Consider the following 23,376-nt stretch of genomic DNA (forward strand, 5'->3'; position numbering starts at 1 on the left):
CAAAGAACCACAAAACACACAAAAAACCACAAAAACAACACAAAACACACAAAACAACACAAAAAAAACACAAAAACAACACAAAACACACAAAAACAACACGAAGAACCACAAAACACACAAAAACACATAAAAACAACACAAAACACAAAAAAACAACACAAAAACACACCAAAAAACACAAGCAATACAAAAAACCACAAAAACAACACAAAACACACAAAACAACACACAAAAAACACAAAAACAACACAAAACACACAAAAACAACACAAAAAACACACAAAAAACACAAAAACAACACAAAAAACACACAAAAAACCCACAAAACAAACCAGACACAGGCTTTACGCCCCTTAATAAACTTTCACTTCACAACAATAACACGGCATTTATGTACTTTTAAAAAAATGGATTATTGTGAATATTTATAAATAGCGAACACTTTCTATAAAAGATCAGTCGTCCAACATGAAACTGAAAACTTTCTTTCATGTCACTTTCTGGATTATCTGAAGTCATTCAGCTGGAGAGAAAAAAAACTGTGTGTGTGTGTGTGTGTGTGTGTGTGTGTGTGTGTGTGTGTGTGTGTGTGTGTGTGTGTGTGTGTGTGTGTGTGTGTGTGTGTGTGTGTGTGTGTGTGTGTCCCAGTCATCACTCCTGGTCCAGCTGGAGCGTGAACGACACAGTGTGGGTTTCGAGGTTCAGAGTGTTTGTGAGTTCGTCATAAATCATAAAGTCAAAGTTCTGCTGGTCGTTCACACTGACCAGAGGAGCGAAGCGTCTATAGAATAGAACAGAATAGAACTTTATGGTCTATATGACCAGACTCTGAACACATGAGGACCAGGGGCCCCAGCCCGGCTCTAGATCACACACTTCTATATAACTAGATCACACATCTCTATGTAATTCTAGACCATAGACGTCTATATAACTCTGGGCCAAAGACGTCTATATACAGTAACTAGATTATAGACTTCTATAACTCTAGATCATAGACTTCTATAACTCTAGAACATAGACTTCTATAACTCTAGATCATAGACTTCTATAACTCTAGATCATAGACTTCTATAACTCTAGAACATAGACTTCTATAACTCTAGATTATAGACTTCTATAACTCTAGAACATAGACTTCTATAACTCTAGAACATAGACTTCTATAACTCTAGATCATAGACTTCTATAACTCTAGAACATAGACTTCTATAACTCTAGATCATAGACTTCTATAACTCTAGATCATAGACTTCTATAACTCTAGAACATAGACTTCTATAACTCTAGATCATAGACTTCTATAACTCTAGAACATAGACTTCTATAACTCTAGAACATAGACTTCTATAACTCTAGAACATAGACTTCTATAACTCTAGAACATAGACTTCTATAACTCTAGAACATAGACTTCTATAACTCTAGAACATAGACTTCTATAACTCTAGAACATAGACTTCTATATAACTGATGAAGATGACAAGGGGCCAATTTTTACAGTTTGAAACGGTCTGATTGTTTCTGTGTTAAATCTATAGAAACGCTCATCCCACTGAATCATTTGAACTTTTTATGCATATACATTGTTGTCTTGTCTTGTCTTGTCTTGTCTTGTCTTGTCTTGATTTGTCCTGTCTTGTCTTGTCTTGTCTTGTCTTGTCTTGTCTTGTCTTGTCTTGTCTTGATTTGTCCTGTCTTGCTTTGTCTTGTCTTGTCTTGTCTTGTCTTGTCTTGATTTGTCCTGTCTTGCTTTGTCTTGTCTTGTCTTGTCTTGTCTTGATTTGTCTTGTCTTGTCTTGTCTTGTCTTGTCTTGTCTTGATTTGTCCTGTCTTGCTTTGTCTTGTCTTGTCTTGTCTTGTCTTGATTTGTCCTGTCTTGTCTTGTCTTGTCTTGTCTTGTCTTGTCTTGTCTTGTCTTGTCTTGTCTCGTCTTGATTTGTCTTGTCTCGTCTTGATTTGTCCTGTCTTGTCTCGTCTCGTCTCGTCTCGTCTTGTCTTGTCTCCTAGCGCTGCGCCTCCTCCTGCAGCCTCGACTCTACATTAGCGCTGCGCCTCCTCCTGCAGCCTCGACTCTACATCAGCGCTGCGCCTCCTCCTGCAGCCTCGACTCTACATTAGCGCTGCGCCTCCTCCTGCAGCCTCGACTCTACATTAGCGCTGCGCCTCCTCCTGCAGCCTCGACTCTACATTAGCGCTGCGCCTCCTCCTGACTCTACTTATGCAGACATTTTTCATCTTTGGCTCCAGTTGTTAACGTTCCTTTGACGGACAACAGAGACGGCTTCATTCTCAATGGTGGTCTGATTCACTGAGGCCGCGATGGGGGGGTGGTAGGGGGGGGGGGGGTCAGGGGGGTAGAGGGGGGGGGGGGGGTTTCTCAGCAGTGGATAGAACACATCACTAAATAATGACAGAGAACAGGCTGCGTATTGACTGAAGGCACAAAGACCACAAAGTCAACCAGAAGCAGCTGTTATCATTGTCTCCTTATGCTGATTCCAGAGGACGGAGGAGTGTGTGTGTGTGTGTGTGTGTGTGTGTGTGTGTGTGTGTGTGTGTGTGTGTGTGTGTGTGTGTGTGTGTGTGTGTGTGTGTGTGTGTGTGTGTGTGTGTGTGTGTGTGTGTGTGTGTGTGTGTGTGTGTGTGTGTGTGTGTGTGTGTGTAAATGACAGCCACGCTCGATCGCAGGTACACGCTGTATCTCCGTATACTTTAAAAACTATTTTCTCTCACGCGACCTTCGTAGAATCACAGTGTGGCTCAAACAATGAGTGTGTGTGTGTGTGTGTGTGTGTGTAACATTATGTAAATGTGTAACATTATGTAAATGAGTAACATTATGTAAATGTGAAGCAGCTCCAGCATCACTCGCTCCATTCAGACTTGTTTGGCCGCGGCTCTGAACGGCAGCATGATGAAGCCGGCTTGACTTCTCTGCAATGCCAGTCATGCACATTCTGAACAGGCCGGGAAGAATATTGGCTTTATGTGCGGAGAACGGCATCCAATGCAAATCAGATCTCACAGAACCCCCCTGACCCCCCCCCTCCCCCCTCCCCACTGACCCCCCCCCCCCCCCCCCCCCAGTGAACACAACACTCAAACAATATTGTTTCATCCAAGTTAAACTCTGGGTGGTGAGATCAGAAATCAACGTCCTGCATGTTCTGTTCCTAGTTTGTTGCCGTTTCTTTTCGCCGTCTTTTCATTTGCGCAGTGACGTGCAGCCAATTAATTAAATATTCTTTTTTTTTTTTATAATATAATTAAATTATATTAAATAATTAATTTGTAATAATTCATTTGTAATTCGCACGTCGCCGGCGGTGCGGCACTCATCTCATGACCCACGCTGACCTCTCAGAGTGGCCACGCCCCCGAATGGGGGCGTGGCTACCTACTGGCGAAATTCTATATTGTTCTTGTAATGTTTCTTCTTATTATTATTATACTTATGCTCATATTTGACCCTCTAAACACGCTCAAAAACTCACCAAATTTGGCCGGCTCGTGAAGAACCGCATAGAGCCGGTGATCATGTAAACAAATTCCCACAAAGTCCAAAAATGCCTCTCTAGCGCCACCTAGAAAATTTAAATCGCCCGCCACGGTCCGTAGGAATGTCGTAGAGAAATGCAACGGACGTGAACATTGTTCGTCTCGTCGAGACCTACAACTCCCGTGATCAGACTTTTGACCTAACTCCAACAGGAAGTCCGCTATTTGCCTTTCAAAGTAAGATTTTCGCCCAAAAAAGGCCCAAAAAGGCCCAAAAAGGCCCAAACGGAAAATCTAACTAGTGACAATTAATTTTTCAGTTCCCGGTCGCTGACAGTCCCTATAGGCTTGAACGTGTCGACATGTTGTGCTTTTCATGACTCGAAACATGTTGCAGCGTCGCTGATCGCTGCAATGCATGATGGGAGTTGGGTCGTATTAAGAAACACTGCAAAGACAGAGCTAGACCTCGAACACCGGATAATCAATAATCATCACTTCACCATGAGCCGTCATAATAAAACGACGCGTCGGTCGTTGTGCTTTAGAGCAAAATTACCAGTGATTCAGTGACTTTTATTTATTTTTTCTGAAAAAGTGCTCCATGTTTCATGACTATCAGTGAGCTACGCAGTCACCAGGAAAAAATGCTCTCTTAATAATATGAAGTTCAGAGGCTGAATCACATTACACCACTTTTTAGTTTTAAAGAAATACATAAAAACCTGCTTTATTTCTGTATTTATTAATTAAGCAGGCAACAAATTCTCATCTTCACGTGTAAAAACTATAAACTAAACAAATCACATTTCTTGGGGGTGCTTTGTGTGTGTGTGTGTGTGTGTGTGTGTGTGTGTCACACGGAGGATGTGCTGCTGGACACGGAGTTCAACGGCCTGTCTGGCCTTCCCCCCTGCAGATGCTTTTGGGCTCCTCGGGCCTTCTGGGAAATGTAGTCCTACTAAAATGTCGCTCGACCTTTCAAAAAAGTGCTTTCAGCCAATTTCAGTGTTTTACATTCCAACACGATGCGACGCATGTTGTCAACAAACGTGGATCCGCAATTTAACGCTTCACGGCGACGCAAACGCGAAGTCTTTAATGTTCTACGGGACGAAACTCCACTTCCCAGGGTGCTTTTCGGTTGTGTGCGCATGCGCAGTACGCGCAGACGAGGAGCCTGGAAAATGACTGGAGGCAGGCTCTTCTCTCCGGGTGAAATTATTACAAATATTCACGATGAACCGTGTTTCCGCCTGGTCGCCGTCGCCTTCCCGTGTTTTGTAGCCGCGGACCGAGCGCCTCGGACGGACACTTGTTGAGGTTGTTAGCCGCGGGGAGTTGTTTGGACGGGGACTTTGGGCGCGGGGGGGGTGGGGGGGGGGGGGGGGGGGGGGTCGAGCAGAATGCCGCGGGACAACAAGACCCCGCTCATCCAGAAGATCGCCCAGCAGGCCCGCCTCACCTTCCGGGGGCTCCAGGCGGCCCCCGGGGGGGACGCGGTGGTGGCGGACCGGCTGGCCCAGCTCATCTCTCTGGTCACCGCCGTCAGAGCCGCGGACCTCAAGGTGGCCCCCCGGAAGAGCAAGCCCAGCCCCGGGGCGGCGGGGCTCCAGGGCCCCCCGGAGCTCCAGGGGCCCCCGGTCACCTACATGCACATCTGCGAGACGGAGGTGTTCAGCATGGGGGTGTTCCTCCTGGGGGGCGGGGCCTCCATCCCGCTGCACGACCACCCGGGCATGAACGGCATGTTGAAGGTGTGTGGAGACCACGTGTGCATGGCTCGTGACGTAACGTGACGGGACCGGGTCTGACCGGACCGGACCGGGTCTGATAGGTCCAGATCTGGTCGGTCCGGCTCTCACCTGTTCGTCCTCATTCAGGCTAGTTTGCATGATGTTTTCGTTTCAGAAACGTTTTGCGTTCACACTGTTTAACACTGTTTAGCAGGAAATGGCAGAAAAACGGAACAAGCAGTGTAAACACACTGGCTTTTTTTGTTTTTGTTTTTTTTTACGGATTTAGCGTCACGTAAACGTTTTCACAAAACCTGCTGTCTGGAATCCGCTGGAGGGGTGTGACGGGGTCTGAAGGGGTGTGACGGGGTCTGAAGGGGTGTGACGGTGTCTGAAGGGGTGTGACGGGGTCTGAAGGGGTGTGACGGTGTCTGAAGGGGTGTGACGGGGTCTGAAGGGGTGTGACGGTGTCTGAAGGGGTGTGACGGGGTCTGACGGTGTCTGAAGGGGTCTGACGGTGTCTGAAGGGGTGTGACGGGGTCTGACGGTGTCTGAAGGGGTCTGACGGTGTCTGAAGGGGTGTGACGGGGTCTGAAGGGGTGTGACGGTGTCTGAAGGGGTGTGACGGGGTCTGAAGGGGTGTGACGGTGTCTGAAGGGGTGTGACGGGGTCTGACGGTGTCTGAAGGGGTCTGACGGTGTCTGAAGGGGTGTGACGGGGTCTGACGGTGTCTGAAGGGGTCTGACGGTGTCTGAAGGGGTGTGACGGGGTCTGACGGTGTCTGAAGGGGTCTGACGGTGTCTGAAGGGGTGTGACGGTGTCTGAAGGGGTGTGACGGGATCTGAAGGGGTGTGACGGGGTCTGAAGGGGTGTGACGGGGTCTGACGTGTCTGACGGGGTGTGACGGGGTCTGACGTGTCTGACGGGGTCTGAAGGGGTGTGACGGGGTCTGAAGGGGTGTGACGGTGTCTGAAGGGGTCTGAAGGGGTGTGACGGGGTCTGACGTGTCTGAAGGGGTGTGACGGGGTCTGAAGGGGTGTGATGGGGTCTGACGTGTCTGAAGGGGTGTGACGGGGTCTGAAGGGGTGTGACGGTGTCTGACGGGGTGTGACGGTGTCTGACGGGGTCTGAGGGTTGAAATTTTAAAAAGGCCGACGGTCCGGTGGATCTGATCGGTGTCCCTGTCTGTCCCCGTCCAGGTCCTGTACGGGAAGGTAAACGTCCGCTGCTTCGACAAGCTGGAGGACGGCCTGAGCTCGGCGCCGCCGCGCTTCGACCCGCCGCTGGCGCCGCAGGAGACGCCGTCCGTGTGGCGCGCGGCGCTGCGCTCCGTCACCCAGTACTCTGAGACCAGCGGGCCCTGTCTCCTGTCCCCCGCCAGGGACAACCTGCACCAGGTGGACGCCCTGGACGGCCCCGCCGCCTTCCTGGACATCCTGGCGCCGCCCTACAACCCGGAGGACGGGCGGGACTGTCACTACTACAAGGTGCTGCGTCCCGCCGGGGGGCGGAGCCAGGAGCAGCGGCGGGAGGTGGAGGAGGAGGAGGTGGTGGAGGAGGAGGTGGAGGAGGCGTGGCTGCTGGAGGTTCCTCAACCGGAGGACTTCTGGTGTGGCGGGGAACCGTACCCCGGCCCCGCCGTCTCCGCCTGAATCCAGCCTCCACCCGGAGTTTACCACACCCTCCACCCTCCAGAACAACTTTAGGACTCGCCAGGATACCGCCTCCTCCACCCTAAAGCTCCACAGGGGGCGTAAACGGGACCAGGATGCTTCCTCCTCCACCCTAAAGTCTCACTCCGGGATGCCGCCTCCTCCACCCTAAAGCTCCACAGGGGGCGTTAACGGGACCGGGATGCTTCCTCCTCCACCCTAAAGCCTCACTCCGGGATGCTGCCTCCTCCACCCTAAAGCTCCACAGGGGGCGTTAACGGGACCAGGATGCTTCCTCCTCCACCCTAAAGCCTCACTCCGGGCTGCCGCCTCCTCCACCCTAAAGCTCCACAGGGGGCGTTAACGGGACCGGGATGCTTCCTCCTCCACCCTAAAGCCTCACTCCGGGATGCCGCCTCCTCCACCCTAAAGCTCCACAGGGGGCGTTAACGGGACCAGGATGCTTCCTCCTCCACCCTAAAGCTCCACAGGGGGCGTTAACGGGACCGGGATGCTTCCTCCTCCACCCTAAAGCTCCACAGGCGGCGTTAACGGGACCAGGATGCTTCCTCCTCCACCCTAAAGCTCCACAGGCGGCGTTAACGGGACCGGGATGCTTCCTCCTCCACCCTAAAGCCTCATTCCGGGATGCCGCCTCCTCCACCCTAAAGCTCCACAGGCGGCATTAACGGGACCAGGATGTCGCCTCCTCCACCCTAAAGCTCCACAGGCGGCGTTAACAGGACCGGGATGCTTCCTCCTCCACCCTAAAGCTCCACAGGGGGCGTTAACGGGACCAGGATGCTTCCTCCTCCACCCTAAAGCTCCACAGGGGGCGTTAACGGGACCGGGATGCTTCCTCCTCCACCCTAAAGCCTCACTCCGGTATGCCGCCTCCTCCACCCTAAAACTCCACAGGGGGCGTTAACGGGACCGGGATGCTTCCTCCTCCACCCTAAAGCTCCACAGGCGGCGTTAACGGGACCAGGATGCCTCCTCCTCCACCCTAAAGCTCCACATGGGGGCGTAAACGGGACCGGGATGCTTCCTCCTCCACCCTAAAGCTCCACAGGCGGCGTTAACGGGACCAGGATGCCTCCTCCTCCACCCTAAAGCTCCACATGGGGGCGTAAACGGGACCGGGATGCCTCCTCCTCCACCCTAAAGCCTCGTGCACACATGAATGTTTTCAGGGGGAAGGTGGTGTCTTTAGCATCTCCTCCATGTTGCTTCTCTTCATATCGTTGCCAAAGCCCCCCCACCCTCCCCACCCACACCCCCTCCTCCACCCTCACCTGCCTTATATTGAATGTATTCCTACCCAGAAGGCCGTTTCCAGTGAACCTTGGTTTTCTCGCGCCGTCATTATATATTTATATCTATTCTTTGTGCCTTTAAGCTCCGCCCCTCCGTTTCCCTGCCGACGTGGTTAAAACTGACGTCCTCGCAAACACCTCCACCTTTTTCTACTCCGCCCGTGGACCCCAGACGTCCAGCCTGTGGCGCCACCAGTGTGGATTTCTGTTTCCTTACTGAGCTTCTGTCTGATGTTAACACCATGTATTCACTCCTTTTCATTATTTATCCCCTAATCAATAGCAAATATTCAACGTTTCACTGAATGAAGCTCCAGCAGCTCCACCCACTGGAATGTGGAGGCTCTGCTGGCTCGTCGTCTGGACCGGAGGAAGACGCTCTTCTCCTCATTAAAACATGGCCGCCGGGAACGTTTCGTTCCTTTCATGACTTTAAAAAAAAAAAAAAAAATCATTTGGGGTTCGAGTTTGTATTTCCACTCGTTTGTCCTCAGCGGCTGTCGAGTCCCGCTGCTTCTCCCTGGAAGTGCTGAAGGAAAAAACACCACGACGAGTGATTGAAGACGTTTTAAAAAAGTGTCTCTGAAAATTGAAAATAAAGAGTTTTAAACCGGAAACGTGTGTTTAGTGGCTTTAATACGGTGGCCCTGAAGTGCAAACCACAACAACAAATCACTAAACACAACTGCAAATAGAAAAACACAACACAAATGAAAAAACACAACTGCAAATTGAAAAACAACACAAATGAAAAAACACAACTGCAAATTGAAAAACAACACAAATGAAAAAACACAACTGCAAATTGAAAAACAACACAAATGAAAAAACAACTGCAAATTGAAAAACAACACAAATGAAAAAACACAACTGCAAATTGAAAAACAACACAAATGAAAAAACAACTGCAAATTGAAAAACAACACAAATGAAAAAACACAACTGCAAATTGAAAAACAACACAAATGAAAAAACAACTGCAAATTGAAAAACAACACAAATGAAAAAACACAACTGCAAATGAAAAAACACAACACAAATGAAAAAACAACTGCAAATTGAAAAACAACACAAATGAAAAAACACAACTGCAAATTGAAAAACAACACAAATGAAAAAACAACTGCAAATTGAAAAACAACACAAATGAAAAAACACAACTGCAAATTGAAAAACAACACAAATGAAAAAACAACTGCAAATTGAAAAACAACACAAATGAAAAAACAACTGCAAATTGAAAAACACAACAGCAAATGAAAAAACACAACACAAATGAAAAAACAACTGCAAATGAAAAAACACAACACAAATGAAAAAACACAACTGCAAATCAAAAAACACAACTGCAAATGAAAAAACACAACTGCAAATGAAAAAACACAACACAAATGAAAAAACACAACACAAATGAAAAAACACAACACAAATGAAAAAACACAACTGCAAATCAAAAAACACAACACAAATGAAAAAACACAACTGCAATTGAAAAAACACAACTGCAAATGAAAAAACACAACTGCAAATGAAAAAACACAACACAAATGAAAAAACACAACACAAATGAAAAAACACAACTGCAAATTGAAAAACAACACAAATGAAAAAACAACTGCAAATTGAAAAACAACACAAATGAAAAAACACAACTGCAAATTGAAAAACAACACAAATGAAAAAACAACTGCAAATTGAAAAACAACACAAATGAAAAAACACAACTGCAAATTGAAAAACAACACAAATGAAAAAACAACTGCAAATTGAAAAACAACACAAATGAAAAAACAACTGCAAATTGAAAAACACAACAGCAAATGAAAAAACACAACACAAATGAAAAAACAACTGCAAATGAAAAAACACAACACAAATGAAAAAACACAACTGCAAATCAAAAAACACAACTGCAAATGAAAAAACACAACTGCAAATGAAAAAACACAACACAAATGAAAAAACACAACACAAATGAAAAAACACAACACAAATGAAAAAACACAACTGCAAATCAAAAAACACAACACAAATGAAAAAACACAACTGCAATTGAAAAAACACAACTGCAAATGAAAAAACACAACTGCAAATGAAAAAACACAACACAAATGAAAAAACACAACACAAATGAAAAAACACAACTGCAAATCAAAAAACACAACTGCAAATGAAAAAACACAACTGCAAATGAAAAAACACAACACAAATGAAAAAACACAACACAAATGAAAAAACACAACACAAATGAAAAAACACAACTGCAAATCAAAAAACACAACTGCAAATGAAAAAACACAACTGCAAATGAAAAAACACAACACAAATGAAAAAACACAACACAAATGAAAAAACACAACACAAATGAAAAAACACAACTGCAAATCAAAAAACACAACACAAATGAAAAAACACAACTGCAAATCAAAAAACACAATACAAATGAAAAAACACAACTGCAAATGAAAAAACACAACTGCAAATGAAAAAACACAACACAAATGAAAAAACACAACTGCAAATTGAAAAACACAACTGCAAATTGAAAAAACACAATACAAATCAAAAAACACAACTGCAAATGAAAAAACACAACTGCAAATGAAAAAACACAACACAAATGAAAAAACACAACTGCAAATTGAAAAACACAACTGCAAATTGAAAAAACACAATACAAATGAAAAAACACAACTGCAAATTGAAAAAACACAACAGCAAATTGAAAAAACACAATACAAATGAAAAAACACAACTGCAAATTGAAAAACACAACAACAAATTGAAAAAACAACTGCAAATGAAAAAACACAATACAAATGAAAAAACACAACTGCAAATGAAAAAACACAACAGCAATTGAAAAAACACAACTGCAAATGAAAAAACACAACAGCAATTGAAAAAACACAACTGCAAATTGAAAAAACACAACTGCAAATGAAAAAACACAACTGCAAATTGAAAAAACAACTGCAAATGAAAAAACACAACTGCAAATTGAAAAAACAACTGCAAATGAAAAAACACAACTGCAAATTGAAAAACACAACACAAATGAAAAAACACAACTGCAAATTGAAAAAACAACTGCAAATGAAAAAACACAACTGCAAATTGAAAAACACAACAACAAATTGAAAAAACAACTGCAAATGAAAAAACACAACTGCAAATTGAAAAAACACAACTGCAAATTGAAAAAACAACTGCAAATGAAAAAACACAACTGCAAATTGAAAAAACAACTGCAAATGAAAAAACACAACTGCAAATGAAAAAACACAACTGCAAATTGAAAAAACAACTGCAAATGAAAAAACACAACTGCAAATGAAAAAACACAACTGCAAATTGAAAAAACAACTGCAAATGAAAAAACACAACTGCAAATTGAAAAACACAACAACAAATTGAAAAAACAACTGCAAATGAAAAAACACAACTGCAAATGAAAAAACACAACAGCAATTGAAAAAACACAACTGCAAATTGAAAAAACACAACTGCAAATGAAAAAACACAACTGCAAATGAAAAAACACAACTGCAAATGAAAAAACGCAACTGCAAATGAAAAAACACAACTGCAAATTGAAAAACACAACACAAATGAAAAAACACAACAGCAAATGAAAAAACACAACTGCAAATTGAAAAAACACAATACAAATGAAAAAACACAACTGCAAATTGAAAAAACACAACTGCAAATTGAAAAACACAATACAAATGAAAAAACGCAACTGCAAATGAAAAAACACAACTGCAAATTGAAAAACACAACACAAATGAAAAAACACAACTGCAAATTGAAAAAACACAACTGCAAATTGAAAAACACAATACAAATGAAAAAACACAACTGCAAATTGAAAAAACACAACTGCAAATTGAAAAAACACAATACAAATGAAAAAACACAACTGCAAATGAAAAAACACAACTGCAAATGAAAAAACACAACACAAATGAAAAAACACAACACAAATGAAAAAACACAACACAAATGAAAAAACACAACTGCAAATCAAAAAACACAACACAAATGAAAAAACACAACTGCAATTGAAAAAACACAACTGCAAATGAAAAAACACAACTGCAAATGAAAAAACACAACACAAATGAAAAAACACAACACAAATGAAAAAACACAACTGCAAATCAAAAAACACAACTGCAAATGAAAAAACACAACTGCAAATGAAAAAACACAACACAAATGAAAAAACACAACACAAATGAAAAAACACAACACAAATGAAAAAACACAACTGCAAATCAAAAAACACAACTGCAAATGAAAAAACACAACTGCAAATGAAAAAACACAACACAAATGAAAAAACACAACACAAATGAAAAAACACAACACAAATGAAAAAACACAACTGCAAATCAAAAAACACAACACAAATGAAAAAACACAACTGCAAATCAAAAAACACAATACAAATGAAAAAACACAACTGCAAATGAAAAAACACAACTGCAAATGAAAAAACACAACACAAATGAAAAAACACAACTGCAAATTGAAAAACACAACTGCAAATTGAAAAAACACAATACAAATCAAAAAACACAACTGCAAATGAAAAAACACAACTGCAAATGAAAAAACACAACACAAATGAAAAAACACAACTGCAAATTGAAAAACACAACTGCAAATTGAAAAAACACAATACAAATGAAAAAACACAACTGCAAATTGAAAAAACACAACAGCAAATTGAAAAAACACAATACAAATGAAAAAACACAACTGCAAATTGAAAAACACAACAACAAATTGAAAAAACAACTGCAAATGAAAAAACACAATACAAATGAAAAAACACAACTGCAAATGAAAAAACACAACAGCAATTGAAAAAACACAACTGCAAATGAAAAAACACAACAGCAATTGAAAAAACACAACTGCAAATTGAAAAAACACAACTGCAAATGAAAAAACACAACTGCAAATTGAAAAAACAACTGCAAATGAAAAAACACAACTGCAAATTGAAAAAACAACTGCAAATGAAAAAACACAACTGCAAATTGAAAAACACAACACAAATGAAAAAACACAACTGCAAATTGAAAAAACAACTGCAAATGAAAAAACACAACTGCAAATTGAAAAACACAACAACAAATTGAAAAAACAACTGCAAATGAAAAAACACAACTGCAAATTGAAAAAACACAACTGCAAATTGAAAAAACAACTGCAAATGAAAAAACACAACTGCAAATTGAAAAAACAACTGCAAATGAAAAAACACAACTGCAAATGAAAAAACACAACTGCAAATTGAAAAAACAACTGCAAATGAAAAAACACAACTGCAAATGAAAAAACACAACTGCAAATTGAAAAAACAACTGCAAATGAAAAAACACAACTGCAAATTGAAAAACACAACAACAAATTGAAAAAACAACTGCAAATGAAAAAACACAACTGCAAATGAAAAAACACAACTGCAAATTGAAAAAACAACTGCAAATGAAAAAACACAACTGCAAATTGAAAAACACAACAACAAATTGAAAAAACAACTGCAAATGAAAAAACACAACTGCAAATGAAAAAACACAACTGCAAATGAAAAAACACAACTGCAAATTGAAAAAACACAACAGCAAATTGAAAAAACACAATGCAAATGAAAAAACACAACTGCAAATGAAAAAACACAACAGCAATTGAAAAAACACAACTGCAAATGAAAAAACACAACAGCAATTGAAAAAACACAACTGCAAATTGAAAAAACACAACTGCAAATGAAAAAACACAACTGCAAATGAAAAAACACAACTGCAAATGAAAAAACGCAACTGCAAATGAAAAAACACAACTGCAAATTGAAAAACACAACACAAATGAAAAAACACAACAGCAAATGAAAAAACACAACTGCAAATTGAAAAAACACAATACAAATGAAAAAACACAACTGCAAATTGAAAAAACACAACTGCAAATTGAAAAACACAATACAAATGAAAAAACGCAACTGCAAATGAAAAAACACAACTGCAAATTGAAAAACACAACACAAATGAAAAAACACAACTGCAAATTGAAAAAACACAACTGCAAATTGAAAAACACAATACAAATGAAAAAACACAACTGCAAATTGAAAAAACACAACTGCAAATTGAAAAAACACAATACAAATGAAAAAACACAACTGCAAATGAAAAAACACTTCTGACGTCCAGCAGACGGACGTCAGAAGACTTTGTGTCCGTTTCATTCTGGGTTTGGCTCTAAGCCAGGGGGGTCCAACATGAGGCCCCGGGGCCAGAACCGGCCGCCACTGGATCTAATCCGGCCGCCGTGGGATTTAAAAAATATATATAAAAATGAAAACTGACAGAGGCTGATCTAAAAACACTAGATTGTCAAAAATGACATTCAAAACCGCCCTTAGTCAGAATTTATTAATACAATCTGTGGAGGTCACATGACGCAACACCTTTCACAATAAAACAACGAGTCCAATTTATGTGAAGTGATACTTGAGACTCGTAAACTCAAAACAATTTCCAGATGATGACAAATTGTTTTAATCCTGAATAAAAATACGACATCCAGGTTTTTTTGCAAATATAATATCTAATTAACTTTAAAATGTGTATTTCAGAATAGACTGGTAAATTCTTGCAGTTACAAAAGGATCAAAAGGATGAAAGACTTTGACATTTGTCCAGATCTGCAGTTTAATGTGATGTTGGACTTGTTGACCTCCAGAGGTCAGAGGTCAGAGGTCAGATCAGGTTGATGTGGCCTAAACTGGAACCAGTTTGACGCCCCTGAAATAAAATATTTGGGATTTGGTCGTTTAATGGAACTTCCGGTTCTCCCTCTGGAGAACCTGCACTTACTTCCCGACTCACCACAGCCACATTTATATTAAAAAGAAAAAAAAAAGTCCAATACCGTCTCATTATTTGTGTTTTATTGTTATTTTACAGGCTCATCTGTTCCATTTCCGGTGACCTGCACATGCGCAAACCGTGGCCTTGGACTGGCTCCACAGCGCCCCCTACATTGGTTTTCACATCCGTTCTCATCCAGAACAGGCGACACGTTTCACCTCCGGTCCAGGAAGCTCGGTTTGGCCTCGTGACGTCACACGGCAGCGTTTTGAGTCGCGGTGGAGCGGCTGACTCCCAATCAGCCGGTTGCAGGTGCAATTCCCCTTTTCCGTCCACGTGTCAAAGTGCCCTCGAGCAAGACTCGGAACCCCAGAGTGGACCCCCCCCCCCCCCCCCCCCCCGCCGGCCTCCGCTACTGTGTGACGCGCTTTGAGGACCAGGAAAGTCTCTGTGGAGTGAAATTAATGTGATTATTCTAAATGAGGCTTGACGAGGCGGCGCGACGCAGATTTGCGTCTTTGAGCAATTAATTTTCTAAAACGGCTTCTATGCGTTTGCGGCAGAGTTTTTCCTGCGTCACTTCATGTGCAAAACGACTGTTTCTACATGATGACGGCAGATTTAACGAGAACTTCTTCGATATTCGGTTTCGATGAGAAAAATCAAAACAATCCAACTGTAAAGTCTCTCAGCATGAATTTACAACAAAAAAACAAAAACAAACTCAAGTGGTAGAGAAATATTTCACTCTTTAGCGACAACGAAGTTAATAAACGTTCTGTATATTTACTCAAACTGCACTTTGGGAGGCCGTTTGGTTTTTGTGTCTGTTTGAGTGATTTTAACAGATTTTCTTCTTTTGGCTTTTTTCTTTCTCTCCTGTTTAGTTTTTCTTTTCTTTTTTTTTTATCAGATTTTCTGTTGTTTGACAGAAACAACAGAAAAACCTATAGTTTTGCGTCGAAACGTAGTTTTTCTGTTGTTTCTGTCCCATAAAGTGACTGAAAAAGTTGACTCTTTTTTTCAGTATATTGCAATTGAATAACACACACACACACACACACACACACACACACACACACGCACACACACACACACACACACACACACACACACACACCGCATAATAATGTTTAATTCCGCAAATATTCTGAATGAAACAAGAAACGTCATTATTACATATGTATATTTTACTTATAAATAAAATGGGGTCTTTTTTAATTCGTTCTTAACAAAAGTGTTTGCTCATTTAAAAAAAATAAAAGGATCTATTTTAAAATCTCAATCTGAACCGTGTGAATAAAGAAACTTCAGTTGAGTTTGTTTCAAACGTTCAGTTGATGTTTGCGGACTGATTTATAGAATCAACATTTGTGTGAAGTTACGGGGGGAAACAACAACATGATCTCCACCCGGACGTCGAGGATCGTCCGTTGCGGGACGTGTCGAGCTCCCGACGTCAGTGTTTCACCGACGAGAAGAGACGAGCGGCTCAGATTCCAAATCACACAAAAATCAAGACGAGACAGTCAAACTAATTCTCCGGACTTTCAATTAAATCACGAATCTCTCCCACTGAGATCTACATTCTTCATCTCGGAGTGAGACTCCGTCAAGGATTAAAAATACAAAACAAATAGACTTGAAACTTCTATTAATGATCGATTATTGTCTCTTATTGTGGATCTTCAAACTTTTTCTTATGTGGAAAATGAAGACGGCGCGTAAAAGTCGCACGTTAAGAGCTGCACGTCTGTAAGTCCAGCTTTCTGAACGCGTCCAGGCCTTTTCCTCACACGTTCGTCACAAGTTCCACCGAAACGGGCGAAACGATCTGCAACTGCAGACCCTTGATTCTTTTCTCTGTCGTGTTTCTGCGGCGAAGCGCGGATTCGTCCTGCTGCGCGCCCGAAACCAGAAAGTCAACCACAACACAGGTTTTTTTTTGGTTTTTGGTTTTTTTGTTTATCCTGATGAGACATCGAGGCTAAATAGCAAGTGAGTGGGTACAAACTGTGTCTCACAGTTGCCATCTGTGACGCATGTCGTGGAATTACCCGATGATTTTTTTTTTTTCTCCATCAAGAATGATTTTTTTTTTTTTTTATAAACGCCGACTGAAGCTTTTTTCTTTCTGCTTCCGCGGGTGAAGGGGGAAAAAAATGGAGACAAGTGGCGGTGTTTCTCATCCTCATACATTTAATAAGTTCTCAAAACACACATCACGACGACATGGTCAAGTCAGTATCAGTTTAACAGATGAACACTTCAAGGTTTACACACCAAACACACTGAGCACGAACACCACGAGTACAAAAATAGAAGTCTGCAGATTTTACATATTATACATTGCATTAGAAGCGTCCTTGAATCCGAGTGTGTAAAAAAAAAAAAAAGACACAACAAGGCACTAAAGAAGGAACTAAATCAACACGTTAAAATGAATTCTTTGTCAGTTTAATAACTTAAGTCTTTGAAGCGTTATTGCAGTTATTTCACTCCGACAAGCGCAGACGCGCGCTCTGTGCGTGTTGTTGATCTTTTCTTTTAAAAAAAAAAACAACAACAACAACAACATCAACCACACTCCTCCTATATTACAAAGGGCCTTGTACATGTGTCTGAATTAATGGCTATATGTATTACTTGTATGTTCAGTAGACCGAGCAGGCAAAGTGCATCTGTGTCTCTCCGTCAGTCCCGCAGCGGGAAGGACGACGGCGCGTAATTACGCACGTCTGCAAACGCGTTTTCCTCCAGTCCGGCTCTGCGGGCTGCGTCCAGTTCACAACAGTTTATGAGTCTTTTTTATCTGGTTTTGTGTCTCTGGTTAGTGTGTCACGCTGCTGGCCTGACATCTCCTTCCTCCCCTGGGGGGGGGGGAACTACGAGCAGATCCCGTTGGCTGCGCTGATGCCGACCGGCGGCCGCTCCAGGACGCTGGAGGAGGAGGAGGAGGAGGTGGAGGAGGAGGAGGACACCGTGGAGGATTTCCTCTCTTTCTGCCGCAGGTGGATCTTCGTGTGCCTCTTCCTCTCGTCGCTGCGGGCGAACTTGCGTCCGCAGAAGTCGCAGGCGAACGGCTTCTCTCCCGTGTGCGTGCGGATGTGCGTGGTGAGGTGGTCGCTGCGGCTGAAGTTGCGCATGCAGATCCGGCACTGGAAGGGCTTGTGTCCAGTGTGGATGCGGATGTGTCTGGTCAGTTCGTCCGAGCGCGAGAAGCGCCGGTCGCAGCCCTCGGCCGGACACGGGTACGGACGCTCGTGGATGGGGGTCTTGCTGGGCCTGTTCGGGTACTTTCTGGGCCTCAGGATGGGCCTGAGGGGCAGGTTCTGGGGGCTGTAGGCGGAGGGGAGCCTCGGGGGCCCCGCGTCGGAGCTGACCCCGGCAGACGGGCCCCCCAGCGTAAAGTTCCGGATGGTGTTGAGCGGGGTCAGGGGCGGGGGGACCCGGAACGTGTCGAGCGGACACGGGCCGAAGGGCTTCCGGTCCTGGATGCCCGCAGTGTGCATGTCCCGCTGGCAGGCCGGCTGGAAGAAGCCCGAGTAGTCGGGGATGATGGGGAAGAGCGTGTCCGAGCCGCCGGGCTGCTTCGGCGAGGAGTAGGAGGGCGGAGGGTAGGAGGCGATGGGGCAGGTGGAGGTGGACAGGAACGCCGAGGGGTCCTGGTACACCTCCCCGCAGCCGGAGGAGGAGTAGGGAGGCGGGGGCGAGTACAGGTGGTGGTGGTGGTGGTGGTGGTGGTCCAGCTCGGCCTGGCTCTGAGCCGCCATGGTGCAACTCAAATTGCCGCCGGGGAAGTGGTGGGGAGACTCGGAGGACGCCGGAGAGGAGGACGCGGACGACGAAGGAGGTGGAGGAGGAGGCGGCGGCTGCGCCACGTTGAAGATGCCCGAGACGATGTTGATCACTCCCTCGGGGTTCCAGTTGCTCGGGTACTGGGAGTCGATGGAGAACTTCCCCATGTAGGTGAACGTCTGGTTGCGGTGGGACGCGGGCTGAGAGAAGCCGCTGGAGTAGGACGAGAGTTCCAGGGAGCGTTTCTCCGTCATGTCTGCGCCCATCAGGCCGTCTGAAACACCATCAGCGCACAGTGAAGTGAGAAAAACAACAACAACAACAACAAACAAAACAAAATACCCCCCCCCCCCCCAAAAAAAACCCGTGTGAGAAAGTGGCGCGTCTTTGCGCCTTTACGCACAGAATGAAGCGTTTTTCCTACCTGCCGCCACGTTCATCTGGTCGTAGTGCGCTCCCAGGTCGCCGTTGGGGAAGATGGCAACAGACGCGGGCAGGCCGCCGGTCAGGTCGTCCACGGAGTAGACGCTCTCCGCCGCCGCCGGGTGCACGAAACCTCCGAGGCTCAGCGGCACTTTGTCCAGAGTTTTGGCCGTCATGGTGGAAAGCAGGAGACACAACTACCGCATCAGTTGTCTTCCTCTTGCTGGTGCTCCTGAAGACTGACCACTGGTGTGTGACCCTGCGGGAGGGGGGGCGGTGGGTGTGAGGAGGGGGGGGGGGGGGGGGGTGGTCACCACTCTGAGAGGACGATGCGCTCCGTGCGGCTGCGGCTGCTGCTGCTGCTGCTGCGCCTCATGCGCTCTGCTGGGGGTTCGAACTGCGGCGGTAGACGGGAAGCGGCCCCCCGCGCCTCTCAGTATATATGGGAAACCTTTTCAGCGCGGCCCCGACACGTCATTGCCCAAATATGGTTTTGGGGGCGGGGCGGTGGTGAGGAGCGCTCCGTCTTCCTATTGGCCGAGAATCTCCGTGACGCGGCCCGCGGGGGGGAATCACTCGGTGAATGGAGAGTCGGAGAGTCCGACGCTCCGGGGAGGCGCGTGTTTCCGCTCGAGAAGAAGAAAGGAAACAACAACGGTCACGTGAACGTGTTGTTCTTTCATGTGTTCACTCTGTCATGAAGCTCAACCTCCACCTCCACCTGCACCTCCACCTGCACCTCCACCTGCACCTCTACCTGCACCTCTACCTGCACCTCCACCTCCACCTGCACCTCCACCTGCACCTCTACCTGCACCTCCACCTCCACCTGCACCTCCACCTGCACCTCCACCTGCACCTCTACCTCCACCTGCACCTCCACCTCCAACTCTACCTCCACCTGCATCTGCACCTCCACCTCCACCTCCACCTCCAACTCTACCTCCACCTGCACCTCTACCTCCACCTGCACCTCCACCTCCAACTCTACCTCCACCTGCATCTGCACCTCCACCTCCACCTCCACCTCCAACTCTACCTCCACCTCCACCTACACCTGCACCTCCACCTGCACCTCCACCTCAACCTCCACCTCCACCTCCAACTCTACTTTCACCTCCACCTCCACCTCCACCTCCAACCTCCACCTCCACCTCAACCTCTACCTCTACCTGCACCTCTACCTCCAACCTCCACCTCCACATCCACATCCACATCCACCTCCAACCTCCACCTCCACCTCCAACCTCCACCTCCACCTCCACCTCCACCTCCAACCTCCAACCTCCATCTCCACCTCTACCTCCAACCTCCACCTCTACCTCCACCTCCACCTCCACCTCCACCTCAACCTCCACCTCCACCTCCACCTCCACCTGTCCTCAAGACAAACGAGGAATTCCGGCTGCGCTCCTCTGACCCCATAAAAGGTCGAATCCGGCAAGAAGGGAAACGCCCCCTTAGACCCTTATTTGGATTATATTCCGGATTATGAGAGAGAGAGAGAGAGAGAGAGAGAGAGAGAGAGAGAGAGAGAGAGAGAGAGAGAGAGAGAGAGAGCAGTAGAGCGCGCCGGGCTCCTCCACCTCGGAAACTTCTGACACGATTTGACTAAGCTGGAGGAAAGAAGAGTTTTCTGTCACCCAGGATCTAACTTTAGTCACCAGCGGGTATTTATAGCGCCTCTGGAAAACAAAGTATTATTTATAGGGGAGGAAGTGGTGGGCTGAGTGAAATAAACACGCGGGGAAAGTTGCAGGTGGTCCGCAGGACGGGCCGCGAGCCGCTTTTCTCACTTTCCACCGAACACAATTCAAGCGGAGCAACAAAACACGTTTGAAACGTTCGTGGACAGTTTTAATTCAAAAATGAATTTGTGTCCACGAAGTGTCAATTTCACTTCATGTCCAATATTGAACGACATATTTAGTAACGGATTTTAGTGGTTTGTCTCTTTTTTTTAAATATATTTATTTATTTGCTCATACTATTTTGACATTCAAGCTTTTTAACCATTTTGGCTCTTTTAAGGTTTTTGTCATTTTTTTTAAGGTGACGGTGGTGGTGATGGTGCTGATGGTGATGGTGCTGATGGTGCTGATGGTGATGGTGGTGATGGTGCTGGTGGTGGTGATGATGTACGTACTGCACTACTAATGTAGTGTTGTAGTGCAGATTGCTTTTCTTTTTTCATTAAAATGCGCTTTAAGACATCTGTGACACACACACACACACACCACACACACACACACACACACACACACACTCACACACACACACACACACACACAGGTCTTTATGTTGTTCAGTCAAACTTTATAATCCTAATTAAATAATTGGGGAAATAAATGAGGAAAATATTCAGGTTTCTTAGCAATATTGAGTTCAGTTTGAACAGACAGACGGACAGACAGACAGAGAGACAGACAAACAGAGAGACAGACAGACGGACAGACAGAGAGACAGACAGACAGAGAGACAGACAGACGGACAGACAGAGAGACAGACAGACAGAGAGACAGACAGACATAGAGACAGACAGACGGACAGACAGAGAGACAGACAGACAGAGAGACAGACAAACAGAGAGACAGACAGACGGACAGACAGAGAGACAGACAGACAGAGAGACAGACAGACATAGAGACAGACAGACAGAGAGACAGACAAACAGACAGACAGACATACAGACAGACAGACATAGAGACAGACAGACAGAGAGACAGACAGACATAGAGACAGACAGACAGAGAGACAGACAGACATAGAGACAGACAGACAGAGAGACAGACAAACAGAGAGACAGACAGACAGAGAGACAGACAAACAGAGAGACAGACAGACGGACGGACAGACAGACAGAGAGACAGAGAGACAGACGGACAGACAGACAGACAGAGCTTCAAAATTGCTAAAAAAAAAAAAAAGAAAGAAAAAAGAAGCAATTAAAAAATAAATGTAGACTAAAACTGATCAAACAGTCTGAAAATGAGTAACTGTTTTAGCAGCAACAGGAAAACAAATGAATGAATGAATGAATAAATAAATAAATAAATGTGACTGAAAATGTCTGAATAAAAGATTATAAAGTAACGTTTTGCTATCTTGTACTTTACTACAGTTAGTTGAGCAGTGCGCCCCCCTGTGGCTTCTCTTGGAAGTGTGATTCTCTCTCTCTCTCTCTCTCGCGCACACACACACACACACACACACACACACACACACACACACACACACACACACACACACACACACACACACACACACACACACACACACAGGTGAAAGTCCCCCTGTGGGTGGAGGCGCTGACAGACAGAAAAGCGTCGGTGCAGGGATCTACTTTCCGCGCCGCGTCGCTCGGCCACATCACAGCCGCCGCACATTTCAGTGTGACTCGACTGACCTGGAGTCAGTTGTTATTGATCATGTGGGTGAAAAACCTCTGATTGACCCTGAACCCATGAGCCCTTCATTTCTGAGAGGAGGAGGAGGAGGAGGAGGCGGAGGCGGAGGAGGAGGAGGAGGAGGCGGAGGAGGAGGGATGTCAGCGCCTTAAAGTTTAATTCATTTGTCAACTTGTGTGTTTGTAAATAAATAAATCTATATTCATGTCGTCATCGGACTTCAGGTGTTTAACGTCGTCACACTGAAGACGTGACGGACGAGTTTCACCCTCTGCAATAAACGTCTCAGAGTCACGTTCTCACACACATTCATCACAACACACTCCATCAGCACAGTCAATAGCTCTGCGTGTGCGTGTGTGTGTGTGCGTGTGTGTGTGTGTGTGTGTGCGTGTGTGTGTGTGCTTCCCACCATAAAAAGCTGAATTTAAAATACATTTGAAACAGAAGCGGGAGGTTTTCTCACATTGACCTCAGGGAGTAATTCTGCAGGTCTTATCAGTCTTCATGAATGAATGAATGAATGAATGAATGAATGAATGAATGATTGACATTCTGTCGAGGCGAGGCCGCCCCCTGCTGTGCAGCAGGATGAAACCCTCCAGTCCAACACCATCACCTCAGAAAGGTTGATCAGTCCGACAGATCAA

General features: G+C 44.8%; 2 protein-coding genes across 2 annotated transcripts; one reads left to right on the forward strand and one right to left on the reverse strand.

The window, feature by feature from the left end:
- Positions 1-4,908: 4,908 nt before the first annotated feature.
- Positions 4,909-8,803, forward strand: adoa (2-aminoethanethiol (cysteamine) dioxygenase a). The gene is made up of 2 exons (XM_080517649.1): positions 4,909-5,261; positions 6,440-8,803. Exons 1-2 carry the CDS (start codon positions 4,911-4,913, stop codon positions 6,890-6,892), a joined length of 804 nt encoding a protein of 267 aa, XP_080373775.1. The 5' UTR covers positions 4,909-4,910; the 3' UTR covers positions 6,893-8,803.
- Positions 8,804-17,349: 8,546 nt separating this feature from the next.
- egr2b (early growth response 2b) lies at positions 17,350-19,533 on the reverse strand. The gene is made up of 2 exons (XM_080517075.1): positions 19,321-19,533; positions 17,350-19,170 (listed from the first exon to the last, which is right to left on the reverse strand). Exons 1-2 carry the CDS (start codon positions 19,493-19,495, stop codon positions 17,984-17,986), a joined length of 1,362 nt encoding a protein of 453 aa, XP_080373201.1. The 5' UTR covers positions 19,496-19,533; the 3' UTR covers positions 17,350-17,983.
- Between the last annotated feature and the right edge of the window lie 3,843 nt (positions 19,534-23,376).

This window comes from Blennius ocellaris, assembly GCF_963422515.1.
Source record: "Blennius ocellaris genome assembly, chromosome: 21".
NCBI classification, from domain to species: Eukaryota; Metazoa; Chordata; class Actinopteri; order Blenniiformes; family Blenniidae; genus Blennius; species Blennius ocellaris.